At 43.5% G+C, this 17,854-nt stretch overlaps 1 protein-coding gene across 5 annotated transcripts in view; it reads left to right on the top strand.

The window, feature by feature from the left end:
* PATJ (PATJ crumbs cell polarity complex component) overlaps positions 1 to 16,409 on the top strand; it is a 214,023-nt gene extending 197,614 nt beyond the window's left edge. For 3 of the 5 annotated variants that reach the window (XM_034778749.1, XM_034778750.1, XM_034778748.1), the window contains 6 exons: positions 369 to 409; positions 853 to 975; positions 3,708 to 3,812; positions 7,807 to 7,913; positions 9,509 to 9,632; positions 13,714 to 16,409. In XM_034778749.1, the coding sequence (XP_034634640.1) occupies positions 369 to 409; positions 853 to 975; positions 3,708 to 3,812; positions 7,807 to 7,913; positions 9,509 to 9,632; positions 13,714 to 13,860 (647 nt within the window). In that variant the 3' untranslated portion in view covers positions 13,861 to 16,409. Of the gene's footprint in view, positions 1 to 368; positions 410 to 852; positions 976 to 3,707; positions 3,813 to 7,806; positions 7,914 to 8,178; positions 9,464 to 9,508; positions 9,633 to 13,713 lie in introns of those variants that run through there. The other 2 variants (XM_034778751.1, XM_034778752.1) reach the window with 2 other exon arrangements.
* Positions 16,410 to 17,854: the final 1,445 nt, after the last annotated feature.

The raw sequence follows: 17,854 nt of genomic DNA, 5'->3' as shown, positions 1-17,854 counted from the left end.
ATACAGGACCCTTTGTGGTGGGGACACTGTGATTTATGAATAATAAGCTGGTCTTTAATTGAGTGCAACACACAATAGGTCTATATTCCCTAGGCCAACAAAACACTGCTATTTAATAGATTATGTGAGCAACTGCTGCGTACAGTGGATGTCACAATGGCATCTATCAAACAGAGTGATTGTATCCATGTTTATCACTTGATGAAACAGAAATCCTGTCCTTGTCACATGATCAGCGCCCGAAAGGGCTCTGCTTTGTTCAATGATAACTTTGGCTAGTCAGCCAGAGATCATTGTCACCTGACAGTGTTATCTCTTAATTATATTATCTCTTAATTACAGAAGCTAATTGTTTGTTTGCTTTTTAGTAGGAGCAGATATGGACCTGAGGACTGTGGAGATAATGAGGGTCAGTGAGTTATTTTCTGAAAGGTGTTTGTTTCCAACGATAGCTGTTAATTTTTCACTACTTTTTGGCATGCAAAACTGCATTATTATTTAATTAGTGTTGGCACTTTATGGTTTTAATTCTAGCTAGATATGTGAGGTGTTGTTACTGAATTAAATATGTCCAACCTGCCTGGGTATCTCAGGTTCTTTTACAGGCTTGGGGCCCTATCCTGCAAACACTTGCTACCAGGCATAGTTCTCTGTACAACGTGGCTACGTATAGTAAGTGTATAGTAAGCCCCATAGTAATGTGTAAAGGACCAGACTGTCGCCTAACAGAACTGTTGTCTTGAATCACTGAGTGCAGATGGGGAATATATATACGGTATATATATATATAGACACACACACAGCTATACATTGTTACTCTGTGAATTGTTTTGATACGTTTCTTCCTTTTAGGGACCAAATGATGCCCTTGGTATCAGTATAGCAGGAGGGAAGGGAAGCCCATTAGGAGATGTTCCAATCTTTATCGCCATGATTCAAGCCAGTGGAGTAGCAGCACGTACCCAAAGGCTCAAAGTAAGTGGAAGGGGGAATATATATCACCTCCTCTAGTATTCACTATTTTATCTTGTGCTCGTTTAGAAAAGGAGCTCTCAAACATTTGTAAGTGTGGATCACTCCTGGATAGGCACCTTGTCTCCTAGACCCTCTCCCCTCCCATTCATGGTCAGAGATGGCTGGTGCCTGCTGCTGCTGAGTGTAGTACATCCCTGTGACAATTACATTGATTGTCTATGTGAAAATGTAACATTCCGGAAGTATTTAAATGTATTTGCAACAGTCTCTTAATGCAGTCCAGTAGCTGGGAACAGAGGGGAAAGTCAGCACTACGTGACCAGTCAGCTCTCTGCAAGGATCAGAGGCAGTTGCTTCACAGGCCATAGGTGGTCCATGGACAACTGGGGCACCCCTTAGATCTTATACAAAACAAAAACTCTGGCAACACGTAACTGATTTTAAATTGAAACTGACTTTTTCAGGTGCCAAAACAAAAAAAAATGACACTTTAAATTCGAAAGACTGTTGCTATTATGTTTCAGTTTTTGATGAACTACTGTGTTGAACATCCCATAATTATTGGGTAGACTTTCAGGATAACTATCATTATTAAAATGATTGCAGTCTATAAGTACTTATGTGAGGAACAAAAATGAGGGAATGGGCTCTTCAATCTAGCAAACAAAAATATAACAAGATCCAATAGCTGGAAGTTGAAGCTAGACTAATTCAGACTGGAAATAAGATGTAAATTTTTAATAGTGAAGCGTAACTAACCATTGGAACAACTTATCAAAGTTGTGGTGGATTCTCCATCACTTGCAATTCTTAAATCAAGACTGAATGTTTTTCTAAAAGATATACACTAGTTGAAATAACTATTTCAGGGAAATCCTACATTATTGCTATACAGGAGGTCCGACTAGATGATCTATTCCTGGGGGAATTCTGCGCTCAATATTTTAAAATTCTGCAAAGTTCTGCATATTTTATTTGTCAAAATAACACAATATAATCATGCCAGTTTCAATTATTTTGGTAATTTTTTTCAAAGTACCTGTCAGCAAGTATATCTAATAATATAGACAAAAAAAAGATTCAGGAAATATTTTTTTTTTGACAAATAGATTCCTTACTATGCAACTTAATACAGAACTTTGAGTAATTTGTTTAAACTACAATACAGAAACATATTTATTGCACCCCTTAGAAGCAGTATAAAGGCTTGGGGAAGTCAGGGGTAGTGGAGGAGCTGAGGGAGAGGGAAAGAGCCCAGGAATGAACCTGGAGGGTTGTTGGGTGTGGGTGGGAGAAGTAGGAAACAGGTTTTTTGGTGGGGGATTGTTAGGGAGTTGGGGAGCCTCCCCCATGCAGACCTGACTGACACTCTAGCTTCTCCCATTCATTCAGTCAGGCACATCTACCCCTGTCCTTATATGCCCCTGCACCCTTTTACCCCCTTGTCCCCATGTGGCTCTGCAGCCCTCTATCCTCCACATTCTCATGCGGCCCTGCAGTCCCCCCCCACCCCCCAATTCAGCCCCTGGCTCAATGCTGTCACCCCACTAGCTCCTGTGCCCCCACCCAGTCTCTCCCCCCTCACTAGCTCTTCTGAACATCAGTCTGTGAGCCGCCCCACTCTCTGTTCCCCCCTACACACACCCACACACACCCACATCCTGTGCCTCCTAAACTGGCTCCACGGGCAGGGTGGTGTGATGAACACAGCCGGATGCTGTGGCAGCGGCCTCTGGTGTGTGAAAGGCAGAACTGCAGCACTTCTGGGGAGGGAATATATTTTATGCACAGGAAAAAAAAATTCTGCGCATATGCAGTGGTGCAGATTTCCCCGAGGAGTAATGATCACAGTGACATGTCTACACTGCAGTTAAATACCTGTGGCTGGCCCATGTCCACTTGGGTTAAGGGGCTGTTTAATTGCAGTGTTGACATTTGGGCTCAGGCTGGAACCTGGGCTCCGGGACCCTCCCCACTTGTGGGGTCCCAGAGCCCAGGCTCCAGCCCAAGCCTGAACATCTACACTGAAATGGAACAGTCTCTTAGCCTGAGACCTGCAAGCCCAAGTCAGCTGACATAGACCAGCTGTGGGTTTTAAATTGCAGTGTAGATATATCCAAGGACCCCTTCTGACCTTAGAAGCTATGAATCATAATCTATGGAAATTACCTACTTGAAAGAAGAATATACATAATATGCACAGGAAAGCCATGGCTCTGATCCTACAATGAGATCCACTAGCATAGACCCGTGCTTAACGGAACTCTGCAAGGGTGCTAAGGCCTGGTATATCAGCAGCATACGTTTTTATTAGACTCAAAAGCTTATATATTTACTCATTTATGAATTAATATGGATAGCGTCTGCTTTCTTATATTACAGTTAAAACACACACCTGCACCCCTCTCCTTATCCATGTATGTGGACATACATGTGGCCTTTCCACATGGAATGAAAATGGTTGGTTGCTAATGTCATTCTCCTTACTTGCAAATGTAATCCATAGACTGTGACCTCTCTTTGTTTATCTGGGCTGTTATTTTTTTAAGAAATGTGCATTATCCTTACTCTGAAGAATGCTGAATGATCAGTGGAAATACAGAATCCTCACAAAAGACATACTGTATATGAGAAGCATGAGTCTGCAGTGCCAATTTCATAAGGAATTTTAAGCATCCTTAAATTTAATTTTCCTTAATGCTAGTAATTTTCCATTACTGTTGTACTTTTAGGTTGGAGATCGGATTGTCAGTATTAATGGGCAACCTTTGGACGGGCTGTCTCACGCTGATGCTGTTAATCTACTAAAGAATGCTTATGGGAGCATTATCCTGCAGGTATGGTGATAAATTGAACATGCAGCTGCATGAGGGTAGATAAGTGGTGTTCAAAAAAGACTAAGCATCACTGGCACAAGACATCACAGCGCAGTGGGGTGCTTCTTGATGTCAATTATACAGGATGAAAGCAATAAATTATTATTTTCATTCAAAAATTCTTTATTGCCACCCATACAGACTGTGAGTATGATTATATAAAAGCATAACAGGGGGAACAAAATGACTTGTTGCTACACATGATAAAGCAACAAAGCTTTTAGCTTCCAACACTTTTTTTTAAAAGTAAGCTAGCTACAAACATGGAATGACTCCTTTTCTTGTGCTGCTAGACTGGGACTGAGCTGCCCAAAGTGTTAATTTTTTTGTTCGTGGAAGTGAAAAAAACCTAAAACTCTAGTTGGGTTTGGTATAAATTATTACATCTCAATTCAATCTATTAGTGTGTAGGACTGATTATCAACCAAATTACAGTACTTGGGTACACCGCTGATAAATGTGGCAATTAAGAGTAAAAAAATACTATTGAAGAATGTGTAGTTTTTATTTTTGATTACAGCAGCATTTTTGATTCTGTTTCTCCAATATACACAACTTGAACCTGCTAAGAGGAAAATACTGGATACAAAAATCTCGTATATAAAAGCTGAGGGTTTTTTCTCTCACATTCACAACTGCTAGATAGCTTAGAATTTGCTTAATTTCTCTCGCATTTTGTATTTTTATTCTCAATAGAATGCAGTCCTTTTCCACAAATAAAAAAAAGTTCCTTTTGGGAAACTAAGAAGTTATTTTTTATAATACAATTAGGTAAACAAAGTATTCAGGTATATTAGTGGTGGCCGTAAGTATGATGAACAGGAAATGATTATATTAATGCTAAGTATTGGTACTTTTCATTACTTTTTTATTAAAACAATATAAGTGGAATAGTTCTATCAGGCTGATAATCATGACTGACATGTCATTAAGTAATTGTATTTATTATCAAGTTAGACCACCTCATGGCAAACTGCACTGAAAGGTCAGATAATTGTGTTCACTGGGGTGGAAAGGCTTATTATCGGAATGTCCTGGGAAGGGTGTTAAAGGAGTTTGCAAATGGAAGATTAGGTTCTCGGGGGAACAATTGTCCCTTCCGGCTGTTTTGATGCTTCAGTTTAAATTAATCTGCTTTCTGCAGGTGTAGTAATGAGATAAGAAGCTTTTTACAAGGTTGTTGAACTCTGATACATTCTTACTGCCACAGATTTGTGAATATAGATTTATTTTGCCATCAGGTTTTATTTAACAAGGAAATACGACAATTTTCCCCCCTACTGGAATATTAGAATACATTTATTTACAACAGCTTCTAACTTCTGAACTATGTGCAATTCTGCTGTTGTCCTGACGACCCCAAAAGGGGTGAATTATGAGCCTGAAACCTAGAACATGAAACTCACATTAAAATTGTGGCATTCTGGTTTTTGCTTGAGGATTTTACTAAGGGTACGTCTATATTTACCTCCGGGTTCGGCAGTAAGCAGTTGATCTTCTGGGGTCGATTTATTGCACCTTATCTAGACGCGATAAATCGATCACGGAAGTGCTCGCTGTCGACGCCGGTACTCCTGCTCCGCGAGAGGAGTACGCGGAGTCGACTGGGGAGCCTGCCTGCTGCGTGTGGACCTGCGGTAAGTACCTTGTAGTTCGAACTAAGGTAATTCGACTTCAGCTACATTATTCACGTAGCTGAAGTTGCATATCTTAGTTCGAACTGGGAGGTTAGTGTGGACCAGCCCTAAGAATCACTGTTTGATGGGTTAGGACAGGGGTTCTCAAATTTTTTTTTTTTCCTGAGCCCCCTCCCCTTCCCCTCTCCCCCCCACCGTACTATTAACAACTCTAGGGTCCAGTGGGGAGCCTTGCAGCTCTGGGCTTCAGCTGCCCGGCAAAGGGGGCTTGGGGTTTTAGCCCTGCAGAGTTCCAGGCTTCGGCCACTGGGGGGAGGGGAGGGGAGGTTTTGGGCATAGATGTATTTTGATTTCTATTGGGGGTGGGGGGGCAGGGCCTGGTGGGGTATGGGCCAGCTCTGCATGGCAGGGCCCTGGGAGGGAGTGCCACCTCCACCCCCTGACTCACCTCAGCAAGCCACCAAGCCAGTCTGGGTTGTGGGAGGAGGGCGCAACCAAAAATTATAAGTCAAAGCAGGGTGGGGAGGGTCAGCTCAAAAAGTCTGAAAACCTCTCGAAGTGCAGGCAGGAGGTAGCTAGGAGCTGTGTGCAGGCAGTTGGGAGGGGCATAGGGTGTAGGCGAGGGATAGCTAGGGGCTATGTTCTGGGAGGGGACACCCCTCCCGCAGCGTCTGCTCCCTGAGGGCTCTACCACCCCTGGCGCCAGCTCCGCCTGCCCGGGCGGCTCTTATCAGCTGCACAAGCAGTGAAAGGGGGCTGGATGCTGAGAAGCAGCTGCAGCCCCCAGGCACCAGCCAGGAGCACCGCCAGCTTTTTTGCCGCCCTAGGCAGCGGAAGGTCCCTCCCCTGAAATACCGCCCCTGACAGAAGCGGCGGAAGGTCCCGCCCCTGAAATACCGACGACGACCGGCCGCCGCGATCGCCGCCCCCCAAATGTTAGCGCCCTAGGCGACCGCCTAGGTCGCCTAATGGGTTGCGCCGACCCTGGCACCAGCAGCAGCAGGAGATGGGGGAACACCACAGCTGCCTGTTCCGTGGCATCAGGCAGAGCAGCAGCTGCCCTGCACTGCTGGGCTCCAGCTACCTGTCTCTGACCTGGCCAGGGGGCTGAGAAGCAGGTTTGCTGTCTCCTGGAGTCATCTGAATCGTGGCTGTAGAGTGCTCACCCAGGGGAAGTGAAAAGCGAAAGCTGTTCACTAATGCGTGGCCTTTACTAGCTAATGTAGAGAGGCATTTCTGAGCTCCACATTTTTACATGGCTCCTTTACATGGCCCTCAGAGAGTAAAATACATTGCAGGAATACAGACAGTGTCTAGAAGAGAAGGGGAGATACTTTATTGGAGACAAGGCATATAAACAGAGAACTTGAAAGAATGGATTGAGTTGAAGCCCTCTATACTTCTGTGTTTCACTGAGAAAGTAAATCATCCTTGAACTTAGCTTCACCTTACATTTCACCTTTCATATCACTGGTTTCATCTAAAGTATTAAATTCCCTTGTGTTCTCTACTCTACTATTGTATGTGAATTGCCCACATAGCGATGGTAGTTGAATTTGTGTTTGTGGGTGAGATTACCCAGATATAAGGTGTAGAGGGAGAAGGAGACATTAGAATTTGTGGGGGCAGAAGGATTAAAATGAGGGCCAGATTTGCTCCCTCCAATGAGAAATAAACAACAAACCCAGAGATATGGGGGAGAATGAAAAGAAAAATTGAGATCTCCATTCAGTAGCTTCCAACAGATTGGTCCTTTGGAAGGTTAGGGTTATTTTGCTCTACAGGATGAGTAGGAGTTTCAGCCTCATGGATGCTTGTATCTCTGGGATTCACCAAAGATCAGGGCCTTTGGTTAGATTGCCTTTGCTTCGTACCCCAGCTCTGATGCCCCATTTGTGTCCCTAAGACCTTCCTAACAACTCTGGGGCACCATTATGTCCCCCTGAAGTGGTCCCTTCATCTGCTGTTGACCTTGGAACCCGGCCTCTCTCCACCCACAATGCAGGAACATGTACAAAACTTAATATTGTAAGAGGCCCCAGGGTAATCTGGTCTTAAATTAGAATAAAAGTGTTGTGCTGTATCCTTGCAGAAAATTGGTGGTCCTCTTACATTTTCTTCATGAATCTGTGATTTTGAATGTAATTTGAGTTCAATTTATAAAGGACTTAAAAGATTTTAAAAATATTTTATATGAAGTTTTGATTGTAAAAAGTAGCCATTTTTCTTAACATACTCAGTATTTGTTGTGTAATAAGTAAAGATGATGTTTAGCAGTCTGACCCCTTGCTGACATTTTCTTGCATCCTGACTTTCAGGTTGTAGCCGACACCAATATCAGTGCCATAGCTAGCCAATTAGAGAGCATGTCTGCTGGATGTAATCTTAACTCCCCTACTCTTGATTGTCATTCTGAAGATCCAGAGTAAGTATTCACTCTTTGATGTTGGAGTACTCTAGTTCAGAGTACTGCCTAAAGGATACTCAAACATTTCCATTCCCTAAACATTTCCATTCCCTCGCACAGGCCTGGACAGTGTGTTTGCTCTCTTCTCTTGTCATTTCTTTTTCAACTAATTTTTCAGCACCTTTAAAATGCTCACTATTGTCCTCTACTGGTGAGGAGTGGAACCATACCTGCCTTCATCTGGTAATTCAAGTGTGAAACTTCATGCTTTTGTTTTTGATAGATTTCCAAAAAGCACATCTCCGTAGATTTTCCAGTTGATGTGTTGTCATGATGGTTCTGCTCCTGTTTCGCAGCTTCCTCTTTGAAATGAGTTATGACAACTGCAGTTCAAAATAATCCATCATCTTGGGGATTAAACAAGAAGAGGTTTTTCAAAAGCAGGGGGATTGATGTAAAAGTTCCAAATGTGCATGTATTTTGCTGAGCTTGAAGATAGTCATTTATATTAAAGGGATTCTGTCTTCCATTAGCTTTTTCATTGTATTGTTCCTTTAGTCAATAATAATAATGCTTAGCGCTGTGGAAAAACAAAAAAATCACAAATATTATCTCAAATTGTTGCATGAATGAGATTTGTCCATGCCTCTCTTGTGTTCTCTTTCCATGAATGTACATCCAGCCAATTTGAACTCTCACAAATATTTGAAAAAAGGGAGTTTTCATTTGAAGTTAAGAAGTTGTGGGAACTATTTTAAGCTTGCACATGCTAATATTTGCATTGAGTGCTTGTGCACTTCTCCAGTCAAAGAGCACAAATCAGATTGTTTTGACCAACTCAGATTAGCAAAATATCAAATACTCTCAGTCCATAAAGTTTAAAAAGTGTGTTACGTCTGTAAATTACCTTGTGCTCATGAACTAGTAATGCTTCAAAACACTGGTGAGATAGAGAAGAAAACCACATTTTTCATATGAGGAAACTGAGATATGAATGATTATGGGCCCAATACTGCATGTTACTCCAGGTTGGTGGACTTCTGAACCTGCACAGAGAAACTTTCAAAACTGGGGACTTTGTGACTTTTTGGTCCATGCTGTAAGGCTGTGATTGAGCTGAAATTAGCACTCAGGAGTTCCTGACTTCCAGTTTTACGTTCTGTCCACTAGACAACATTGCCTCTGAAGTCGGGTGATTATGTTGTGTTGCTATGAAATGATGTTGCAAATTCATTTCTCCTAAACTGGGGCAGAAGATGGACTGTCAGGGAGCAAATCTTATTTAAAAACACATAGCAATTGTGTGGGCCTTGCTCCTGAATCACAGTCTGCTATTGGGGAATAATGTACTCTTTTTTTGAATCCTATTAAAGGAAGTATATAAAAAGTGAAGTCAATGGGACTCTACTTAGGTTCACGGGTCCATGTTAGTGCATTCCAACATGGGATCGGAGCCATGGTTTGTGAAATTATGAAAAACATCTTAAAAGGAAAATGGGTGTATCTATTTGAATCTATTTGAAAGTCTGAATCTATTTGAAAGTGTTCCTGCTACAAAAAGACCCTCACTTGCTATATATTGTTCTTCTAAGTGGTATTCATTGTTTTTTCAGGGCTCCTCAGCCTAAGATTATTGCTTTGGAGAAAGGTTCTGATGGCCTGGGTTTTAGTATTGTAGGGGGACATGGAAGTCCCCATGGAGACCTGCCCATTTATGTCAAGACTATATTTGCCAAGGTATCTTTTTTTTTTTCCTTTTTGCATATATCTTTTAAAAACCCTAAAATTAGGAACAGAGAACAAGTCTAATGCAAAAGAATTGTGTCCCAAACTCATTGTCTGGGTATGTGTGATTTGATCATCATTGCCGGGACCCAAAGCTCACTATCAGCTAGCAAGGATGAGGGGAAAGCTGCTATTTTATTATACTGACATGTGGAAAGAGAGACCTGATCTGAGCAAATACATGTTACTCTGTGTATTTGGGAAATGTCTTTAAAATAATCTGTATAAGGCTTTATTTATTTGTAGGTCTCAAAGTGCTGTGCACCATAGGCGCCAACTTTTCCTGGCGCCGGTGGGTGCTTGCATCCCCTCATCCTCGACCCCGCCCCGACTCCACCCCTTCCCTGTCCCCTCCCGCTACTGCCCCACCCCCATTCCAACCCCTTCCCCAAAGTCCTTGCCCCTATTGGACTCCTTCCCCAAATCCTCACCCCGTCCCTGCCTCTTCCCCGCCTCCTCCCCTGAGCTTGCCACGTTCCCACTCCTCGCCCCCTCCTCCCACAGCTTCTTTTGCTGCAAAACAGCTGTTTCACGGTGGCAAGCGCTGGGAGGAGAAGCGGGGACGGCGCGCTCAGGGGAGGAGGCGGAGGTGAGCTAGGGCGGGGTTCAGGGTGGGGAGCTGCCGGTGGGTGAAAAGCACCCACCAATTTTTCCCCATGGATGCTCCAGCCCCAGAGCTGTATATGCTACTTATACACTTGTGCACAGCATAGGCGCCGACTCTATGGATGCTCCAGCCCCGGAGCACCCACAGAGTCGGCACCTACGCTGTGCACAAGTGTATAAGTAGCATTTTACATTTGGGATATAGTTGCAGAGAGGTTAAATGTCTTGTTAAGGTCACAAAGTTAGTTGCAAAGCCAGAAGTAAAACTCAGGTCTCTGTGGTCACACGCTCCCTCACATCCATGTTGTGGCCAACTTGGATGAGAAAAGGGGAAGATGCTATCAGCCTGATTCTCCATTGCCATGTGTGTTGTGAGGTCACTTACACCAGTGCAAACTGGGTATAAAATGCTACCATATCACAACAGTAGTGTTTCACACTTTGCACTGGTGTAGATGACTTCACAAGGGGCAGGGTAATGGGGAATCAGGCCCTACAGCTTTGTTAATTTTTAACTTACCTGTTTCCAACTTGGGAAGTGCTCAGCACCACCACAGCCTCCCCCTTCTCTCCTTTTTTAACTTCCAAAGTTGTAGTTTCAAAAGCTTTGAAAGTGGCTGTGGGGGGTTTACCTGCTGCGCTCAGCTCTTGTTCAAGAGGAGGATTCCTGCCTGCAGCCTGACAGTCTTGCTTTCTTGCAGCTAAGGTCCTGTGTAAACATGGACCAAGACACAGAATTTGCATCGGGCTTCAAACTTCCCTAAAGATATGGCATGCATGAATCCAAGATCTTGGTTTGGCCCATTGTAAAAATAGGGACTAGTCATGAGGTGCAGATCCCCATCCTAATTTCCCCATCACTCACTGATGTCAAGATCTGGAATTTGGGCTCAACTGAATTCTAGCCCTATTGAATTAGGAATGCTTAACAGAAAGATGTGTTAGCATAAAGTCACTTTTATAGTACAGTCTCAGTGAATTAGACCAAACAGAAAAAATGGTAGGGGACCGATGTAAGGCTGCATAAATATCTGGAGGGTTCCACAAACATCTCAAGCCAGTGGTTTTGTAGAGTGTTCAGGGCACTTAGAATTGATTTTCTCTTCAGTGAATCCACAAATTTCAATAGAAGAAGACTATGGGACTAGTACTTACGTTTCAGAATGGCTTTTTGTCTTTACCTTCAAATAACCTCTTGCGTAGACTCTCTAGGCATGTTTCTAATCACTGGTTTGCTTTATACTGACTCCAAGGCCCATCAGATGCAGCCCAGATGGAGAGAAGACTGCCTTTATAAGCTTTTGGCACAAGGCCAGAAGTTTAGTCTAATTTTCTTGTCCTAAAGCCATCAATGCATTCACGAACCCTGATGTGACATACCTACTGCACAATAATACAAATGATTATTAATAATAATAATGCCTCCTGCCTTTTATGTCATTGGGAACCTTATGCCTTCAGCAATACATTTAGTTGTTTTAGTGGAACATCTTATAGTGTTTTGCTCTGTTTTATGTAACTTTACCTACATTTTTTTTTTTTTTGGAAGGAAAATAAAGTTCACCCTTGGCACTGAGCAAAAAATAAATAAATAAAACTAAAAGCTTCCAAGTTTCTATAAATACTTTTCTCTTTGATCTTCTATACCAGTTCAGAATGCTTGGGTTAGGATTCTTCCCAATAAGCAGATGAACACAGAACAGTAAAGGCCTGGTTTTCATTTGCATGGTGGTCCTGCTAGACTACTTTTGGCAGTGTAAAGGGGCTTTAAAGTGAGTGTGTATAACGGGGCCATTGTGTAAATGAGAATCGGAATCTGTAACTTTGAGGGTGTCGCTTCCCACCCTTATGAGCAGGGCCGGCTCTAGGCACCAGCTTAACAAGCAGGCAGGGCCGGCTTTAGGCCAATTCCACCAATTCCCCCGAATCGGGCCCCGCGCTTAAGAGGGCCCCGTGCCCAGTGGCAGAGTTGCCCAGAGTGGGGGGGCAAGTGGCAGAGAATCCCTTCCCTGGCTAGAGGCACCTTTTTAATTTTTACTGACTCGGCGGCACTCCGGGTCTTTGGCGGCACGTCCTTCAGTGCCGCCGAAGACCCGGAGCGAGTGAAGGACCCGCCACCAAAGACTAGGAGCGCGGCCCGGTGAGTACAAGCCCCACGTGTTTTTTTTAACGTGGTGTTTTTGTTTTTTTTTTAAGTCATCCCTGTCGGGGCCCCGTCGAAACTGTTCGAATCGGGCCCCACACTTCCTAAAGTCAGCCCTGCAAGCAGGTGCTTGGGGTGGCCAAGGGAGAGGGGCGGCACCTGCGGCAATTCGGGGGCAGCAGGTCCCTCACTCCCTCTAGGAGCGAAGGACCTGCCACTGAACTGCCGCCACCGATCGCGGCTTTTTTTTTTTTTTGCTTGGGGTGGCAGAAATGCTGGAGCCAGCCCTGCATATGAGAGTCAAGCCATCTCTCAGCTTTCAGGTGTTTCTCTCTCCAGCAGGCAAAGAATACTCACCCTAGAAGGCTGCTGCTGGAGGAGAGCAGGCCTCTGAGGCGAAACAGAAGCCCTGTGGCTCACACCCTGTGCAGCTGCCCTAACAGCACACATAAGGCCCTCAGTCCCTCATCCACTGCCCCACCTCATTATCCCAGAAAAGAAACCAGGGCCAGGTGGGGCCATCCTCCAAATCAGCCACGTGGACCGGCTCCAGGGTTTTTGCCTCCCCAAGCGGCGGGAGGGGGGGGAGGGGGGGCAGTTGCGATCGGCGGCACTCTGGCGGCAGCTCCACCACGCCGCTTTCTTCTTCAGCGGGAATTCGGCGGCAGGTGCTTCCCTCCGAGAGGGACCCGCCACCGAATTGCAGCCAAACAGCCTGACGTGCCGTCCCAAGCACCTGCTTGCTGGGCGGGTGCCTGGAGCCGGCCCAGCTAAACCCTTCCACCTAAGGGATGGCTCAGACTCAGAAGTGCTGAGTGGGAAGGGTCTCCGTGCAGAGAGCCATGACAAGATAGAAAGTCCTAGAAAAGTCCCACTGTCCTTCAAAGGACTCTGCCCCATTAAAGGAGAAGGGGTTCAGGAGCTCCCAACCAGATTCCTACACTGAGGATTGCAATGGCTCTAGCCATCAGACTAAGGAAGTACAGCCCTCCTTCTGCTTCAAAGACTTGACCCCTTCCTTGAGGAGAAACAGATGTCCCAGAAAAGGACACAAACAGGGCAGCAAATCCCCTGTGCCCCCACCCACCCACATGCAACAAGCCTCTGCCAAATACCATCAGCATTTGCCAGCACGATACTGAGTCATGGCTGCAGGAAAGAGTTGAGGTTTAAAACTGGTAACAAAGAGAACTAATGTTGTTGAGCAGTGTCATGCTGTATTTTTTTTAAAGTAATTTAGAATTAAATCACATCACATTGTTCGGTCATTTTTGTTGTTTGCAGGGAGCAGCTGCGGATGATGGCAGATTGAAGCGCGGTGATCAGATTTTAGCAGTTAATGGAGAAGCTTTGGAAGGTGTTACTCATGAGCAAGCTGTAGCTATTCTGAAATGCCAGAAAGGATCTGTGATATTAACAGTGTTATCATGAATCTCATTGCACACGTGGAGATGAATGCAATTATTTTAAAACATCGTAGAGCTGCTATAATAATGTACAGTCCTGAGTGAGATGAAAAACAAACTGCAGATAAGATTAGTATATTCTAATCCTATTGCCTCTATTGTTTCATTTAGTCGTATAAATGAAGCTTATTGGTCAGTGATTTTTCTACTTCTTTAATATCTTGTGGCTTCTGTTTCCTCTCAACAAGGTTAACTTAGAAAACTTTAATGAACTGTATGTGTTTTACTTTAGTTAAACATCAGTTTATCCCCACCAGTGGGAAATCCCTGTTACAATTGCTGAAACTGGAATTAACGCGCGCACACAAAAGAGAATTTAGATCGTCATCTGATGAGCAAAAATAAATGCTAAGTGATTTGTCATCTCACTCATTATTTACTTATGCTAATTGTCCTTTCAAGTATGCCAGAAAACATTAATAATGTAATTAAATTACCACAGTTCCAAATGACGAAATATCCGATTCTCCTCTGGGAAAGTGTTTGTGCTCTGCACAGTAAGTTTGACAGTCAATGCTAACTTTTCATATTTATCACTCTGGATAGGTCCATGCCAGTTAGTGATTGTTATTATAAATAATAAATAAAATAAATAAATTAATGGAGATATCTCCATCTCCTAGAACTGGAAGGGACCTTGAAAGGTCATCGAGTCCAGCCCCCCGCCTTCACTAGCAGGACCAAGTACTGATTTTGCCCCAGATCCCTAAGTGGCCCCCTCAAGGATTGAACTCACAACTCTGGGTTTAACAGGCCCATGCTCAAACCACTGAGCTATCCCTCCCCCCCCATCATTATTGTGATGAGTCAATTTGCAGCCTTTAACATTAAAAAAAAAAAAAATGGGGGAGGGGCCTGTTTTTTCAGGTCTTTCAAAATCTCCCTAACAGTGTTTTAAGATCTAGATGTGGCATGAGCAACATGTCTTATTCTGTTCTAATTAATTTTTTATAGAAAAAGAAACGTTCTGAAATGACCAAGATGCTCAGTACATACATTTGTAATTGTGCTGAATTGCAGTACCAGTGTCCACAGTTAGACTTCTAAGAAGGCCAGAGTTTGCCTCCATAATGTGGCACTATAATTCAGCTAATGTGAATGCTAGTAAGTTGTGATTCCCACTAGCGCTGAGGGCTAAATGAAGGCAGATTGAACCATTTTGCAAGTTTCCAAAAGTCTGCATGGTGTCAGCTGGTGTGGGAAAGGGACCTTTACTTATCAGAAACTACCACCCATCCAGTATCCTGGGCTTCAGATTGCTAGAACCTAGTTTTGTGCAATGCCACTAAGAGATTTAGCAAGTGAACTTGTAAAGCAAATAAGCGGTAATGCAAGTCCATGCAGTTTAATCTTTCTAACTTTGTGGAGACTGGTGGCATGCAGAAAGCACCTCAGTATGATGTAGGGCTAAGAGGGTTAATTTTTAATGATGATAATGATACAGCAAGGAAAAGTGAATAAAAAAAGGAAAAGTATTGAAATCGGCAGCTGATTTAATTATCAATTGTGTATGAGACCTTCCTAACGGTAAATGAAACCAGGCTTCCTTTCGAAATCCTATAATTACTGTTCTTCAGTATGTTTTAGCTAAAATGTGATGATATTCTCCTGACTGTATAAAGAAAAGTATATTGAAGTGAGGTTAAAAGTGATAAAGTGGTAAGCATAGAAGAGGTGATGAGCTCTCATTAAGAATGTTGTTTTCCTTATCTCATTTAAAAATGATCTCTAAATATAACAAATCACAAAGTGCATTAACTTGTTGGAATATTTTATGGGTATTCCATAAATAGTGCCTGAAAGAGACTTATGTTTTTAAATGGATTTCATTTCCATTGTGCTGGTTGATTTATTAATATGAAGTGTTAGAGGAATCTTGTTTATAGATGCACATCAAACGTCCAGAGGTACCGAATTGAAAAACTTTTAACTACCCACCTTTGGTTTCCAGAACATCCAAGTATGCAGAAGCTAAATGCACCTAGATAACCCTTTAAGATGCACCTTGATAAAACAATGTTGCAAAGTTATGACCAAAATCTAATGACTATTCTGATCAAATAACCATTACATGCATACTTGAAAATATTGCAACATTATTCTATTAAAATTTACATGGCCATTTGTCATCTCTTATGCACATATGGCTGATATAAAAAATATAGAATTTATGGGCTGAGATTTTGCACTTCTTATTGTTCAGATTTGAGATAATATTACTGCTTCTTGTAACTTGCACTTTTTCTGTGTGCTGAGTATGTTACTGCCAAAAATTGCATTGCAACTACTTGATAAACCAGTGAACATGTGGGGAAGGCAAGTACAATATTTAAAGGACCAATTCTAGAATTAAATTTCAATTATGCTTGTCTGGGTCGAAGTGTTCTGGTTTGTTAAAATTGTTATCTACGTCTGTGCAAGGGGAAAAAACAATGAAACTTACTGATAGTATGTTTATGTATATCAGTAAAATAAGATATTTTATTATTTCCAAAGATTCTAAATAAAGTTCAGCTACTAAGAAGTTGTGCATATTTTTTTTATTTTTTGTACTTTTAAAAAATTTCGCTTCAAGTCCATATTATGGTAAATTTTATCCCAGGGTGTAATGTTTGCTATTGACAGTAATGAGCCTCACTTACTTTCCAGTAGGAGTATGAACATCCGTACCTATGGGACTGATCAGAGAATGTTTTGACAGGCAGTTGAGTCCATCCCCCCCAGCCAGGGCCGATGCAAGGAAGTTTCGCACCCTAGGCGAAACTTCCACCTTGCGCCCCCCCCCCCCCAGCCCCGCGGCGGCCCCCCGCCCCCCCCCCCGCCCTGAGACTCCCCTCCCTCCCCCGCGGCAGCTCCCCACCCCAGCTCACCTCTGCTCTGCCTCCTCCCCGAGCACACCGCCCCCGCTCTAATTTTCCTCCCCTCCCAGGCTTGTGGCGCCAAACAGCTGATTGGCGCCGCAAGCCTGGGAGGCGGGAGAAGTGGAGCGGAGACCACGCGCTCGGGGAGGGGGCGTAGGAACGCTGTAAAAAAAATGGGGGCACCGCTTTTTGGCGCCCGAAAATCTTGGCGCCCTAGGCAACCACCTAGTTTGTCTTAATGGTAGCACCGGCCCGGCCCCCAGCCAATCAGATTGCTTTTGGAGTGAAACTTCGGGAGCAAAATATCTTGTGCACATCCATACTCCTTTAAAACACTAATTCCTCTGATGCAAACTATTCTAGGATGTTAACCAATTCGTTTTAAGCAGGGAAGCACCAACAAAGCAATCAGGTTGGGAATACTGGGATCCAGAGTAGTTAACAGAGTTGGGAGGGAGGGAAGTGTGAATGGAAAACAGGGTGGCCGTTGTGGCAGGATATGTCAGGGTCGAAGTGGTTGATCAGCAGAAGAGCAAGTTTGGCTGTAGGAAGTCTGGTTGCAGGAATTTTGCAAGAGCTTTTGGTAGTACTGCTCCCCACAGCCCCAAACCAATCCAAGGTCTTCTCCAAAAGTCCCATGGCTGTGGATTGAAGATCCTCATTTGTTATGTTTTTTATTTTCATAAAGGTCATGGTTATTCACAGTTCCCTCTATAGCTTCCCCAGGCAATCAGAGGAGTTGTAGGAGGAATGGTAAATAATCTGTGATCTGCATGACACAATCAGTGGCAGTCAGTAATTCTAGTTATACTTTCTAGACTATCATCACCAAGAAAAGGGCAAGAGACTGACTCTGTATTCTAAATAAAGGCTAGGATCCTCCCTTATATTTCTACTTCCCCCAATCCAGGGCAGCTTGAGCTGTATGCTTGCCAGGCCCCAAAGGAGCAAAAGATCTTGGGCTCTATCCCCTTTGTAGTTGTCGATGCCTCTGTGACCCTACAGCTCAGTATAAAATGATGTTCTTGCAACCACACACTCATGACACTAGTTTAAAGTCTACTTCCAGACACTAGGTTAACTGGGAATAATAAAAGG

This window comes from Trachemys scripta, chromosome 8 (assembly GCF_013100865.1).
Source record: "Trachemys scripta elegans isolate TJP31775 chromosome 8, CAS_Tse_1.0, whole genome shotgun sequence".
Classification (NCBI taxonomy): domain Eukaryota; kingdom Metazoa; phylum Chordata; order Testudines; family Emydidae; genus Trachemys; species Trachemys scripta.
The sequence above is the reverse complement of the archived record's forward strand: the minus strand, read 5'-3'. Positions and strand labels throughout refer to the sequence as shown.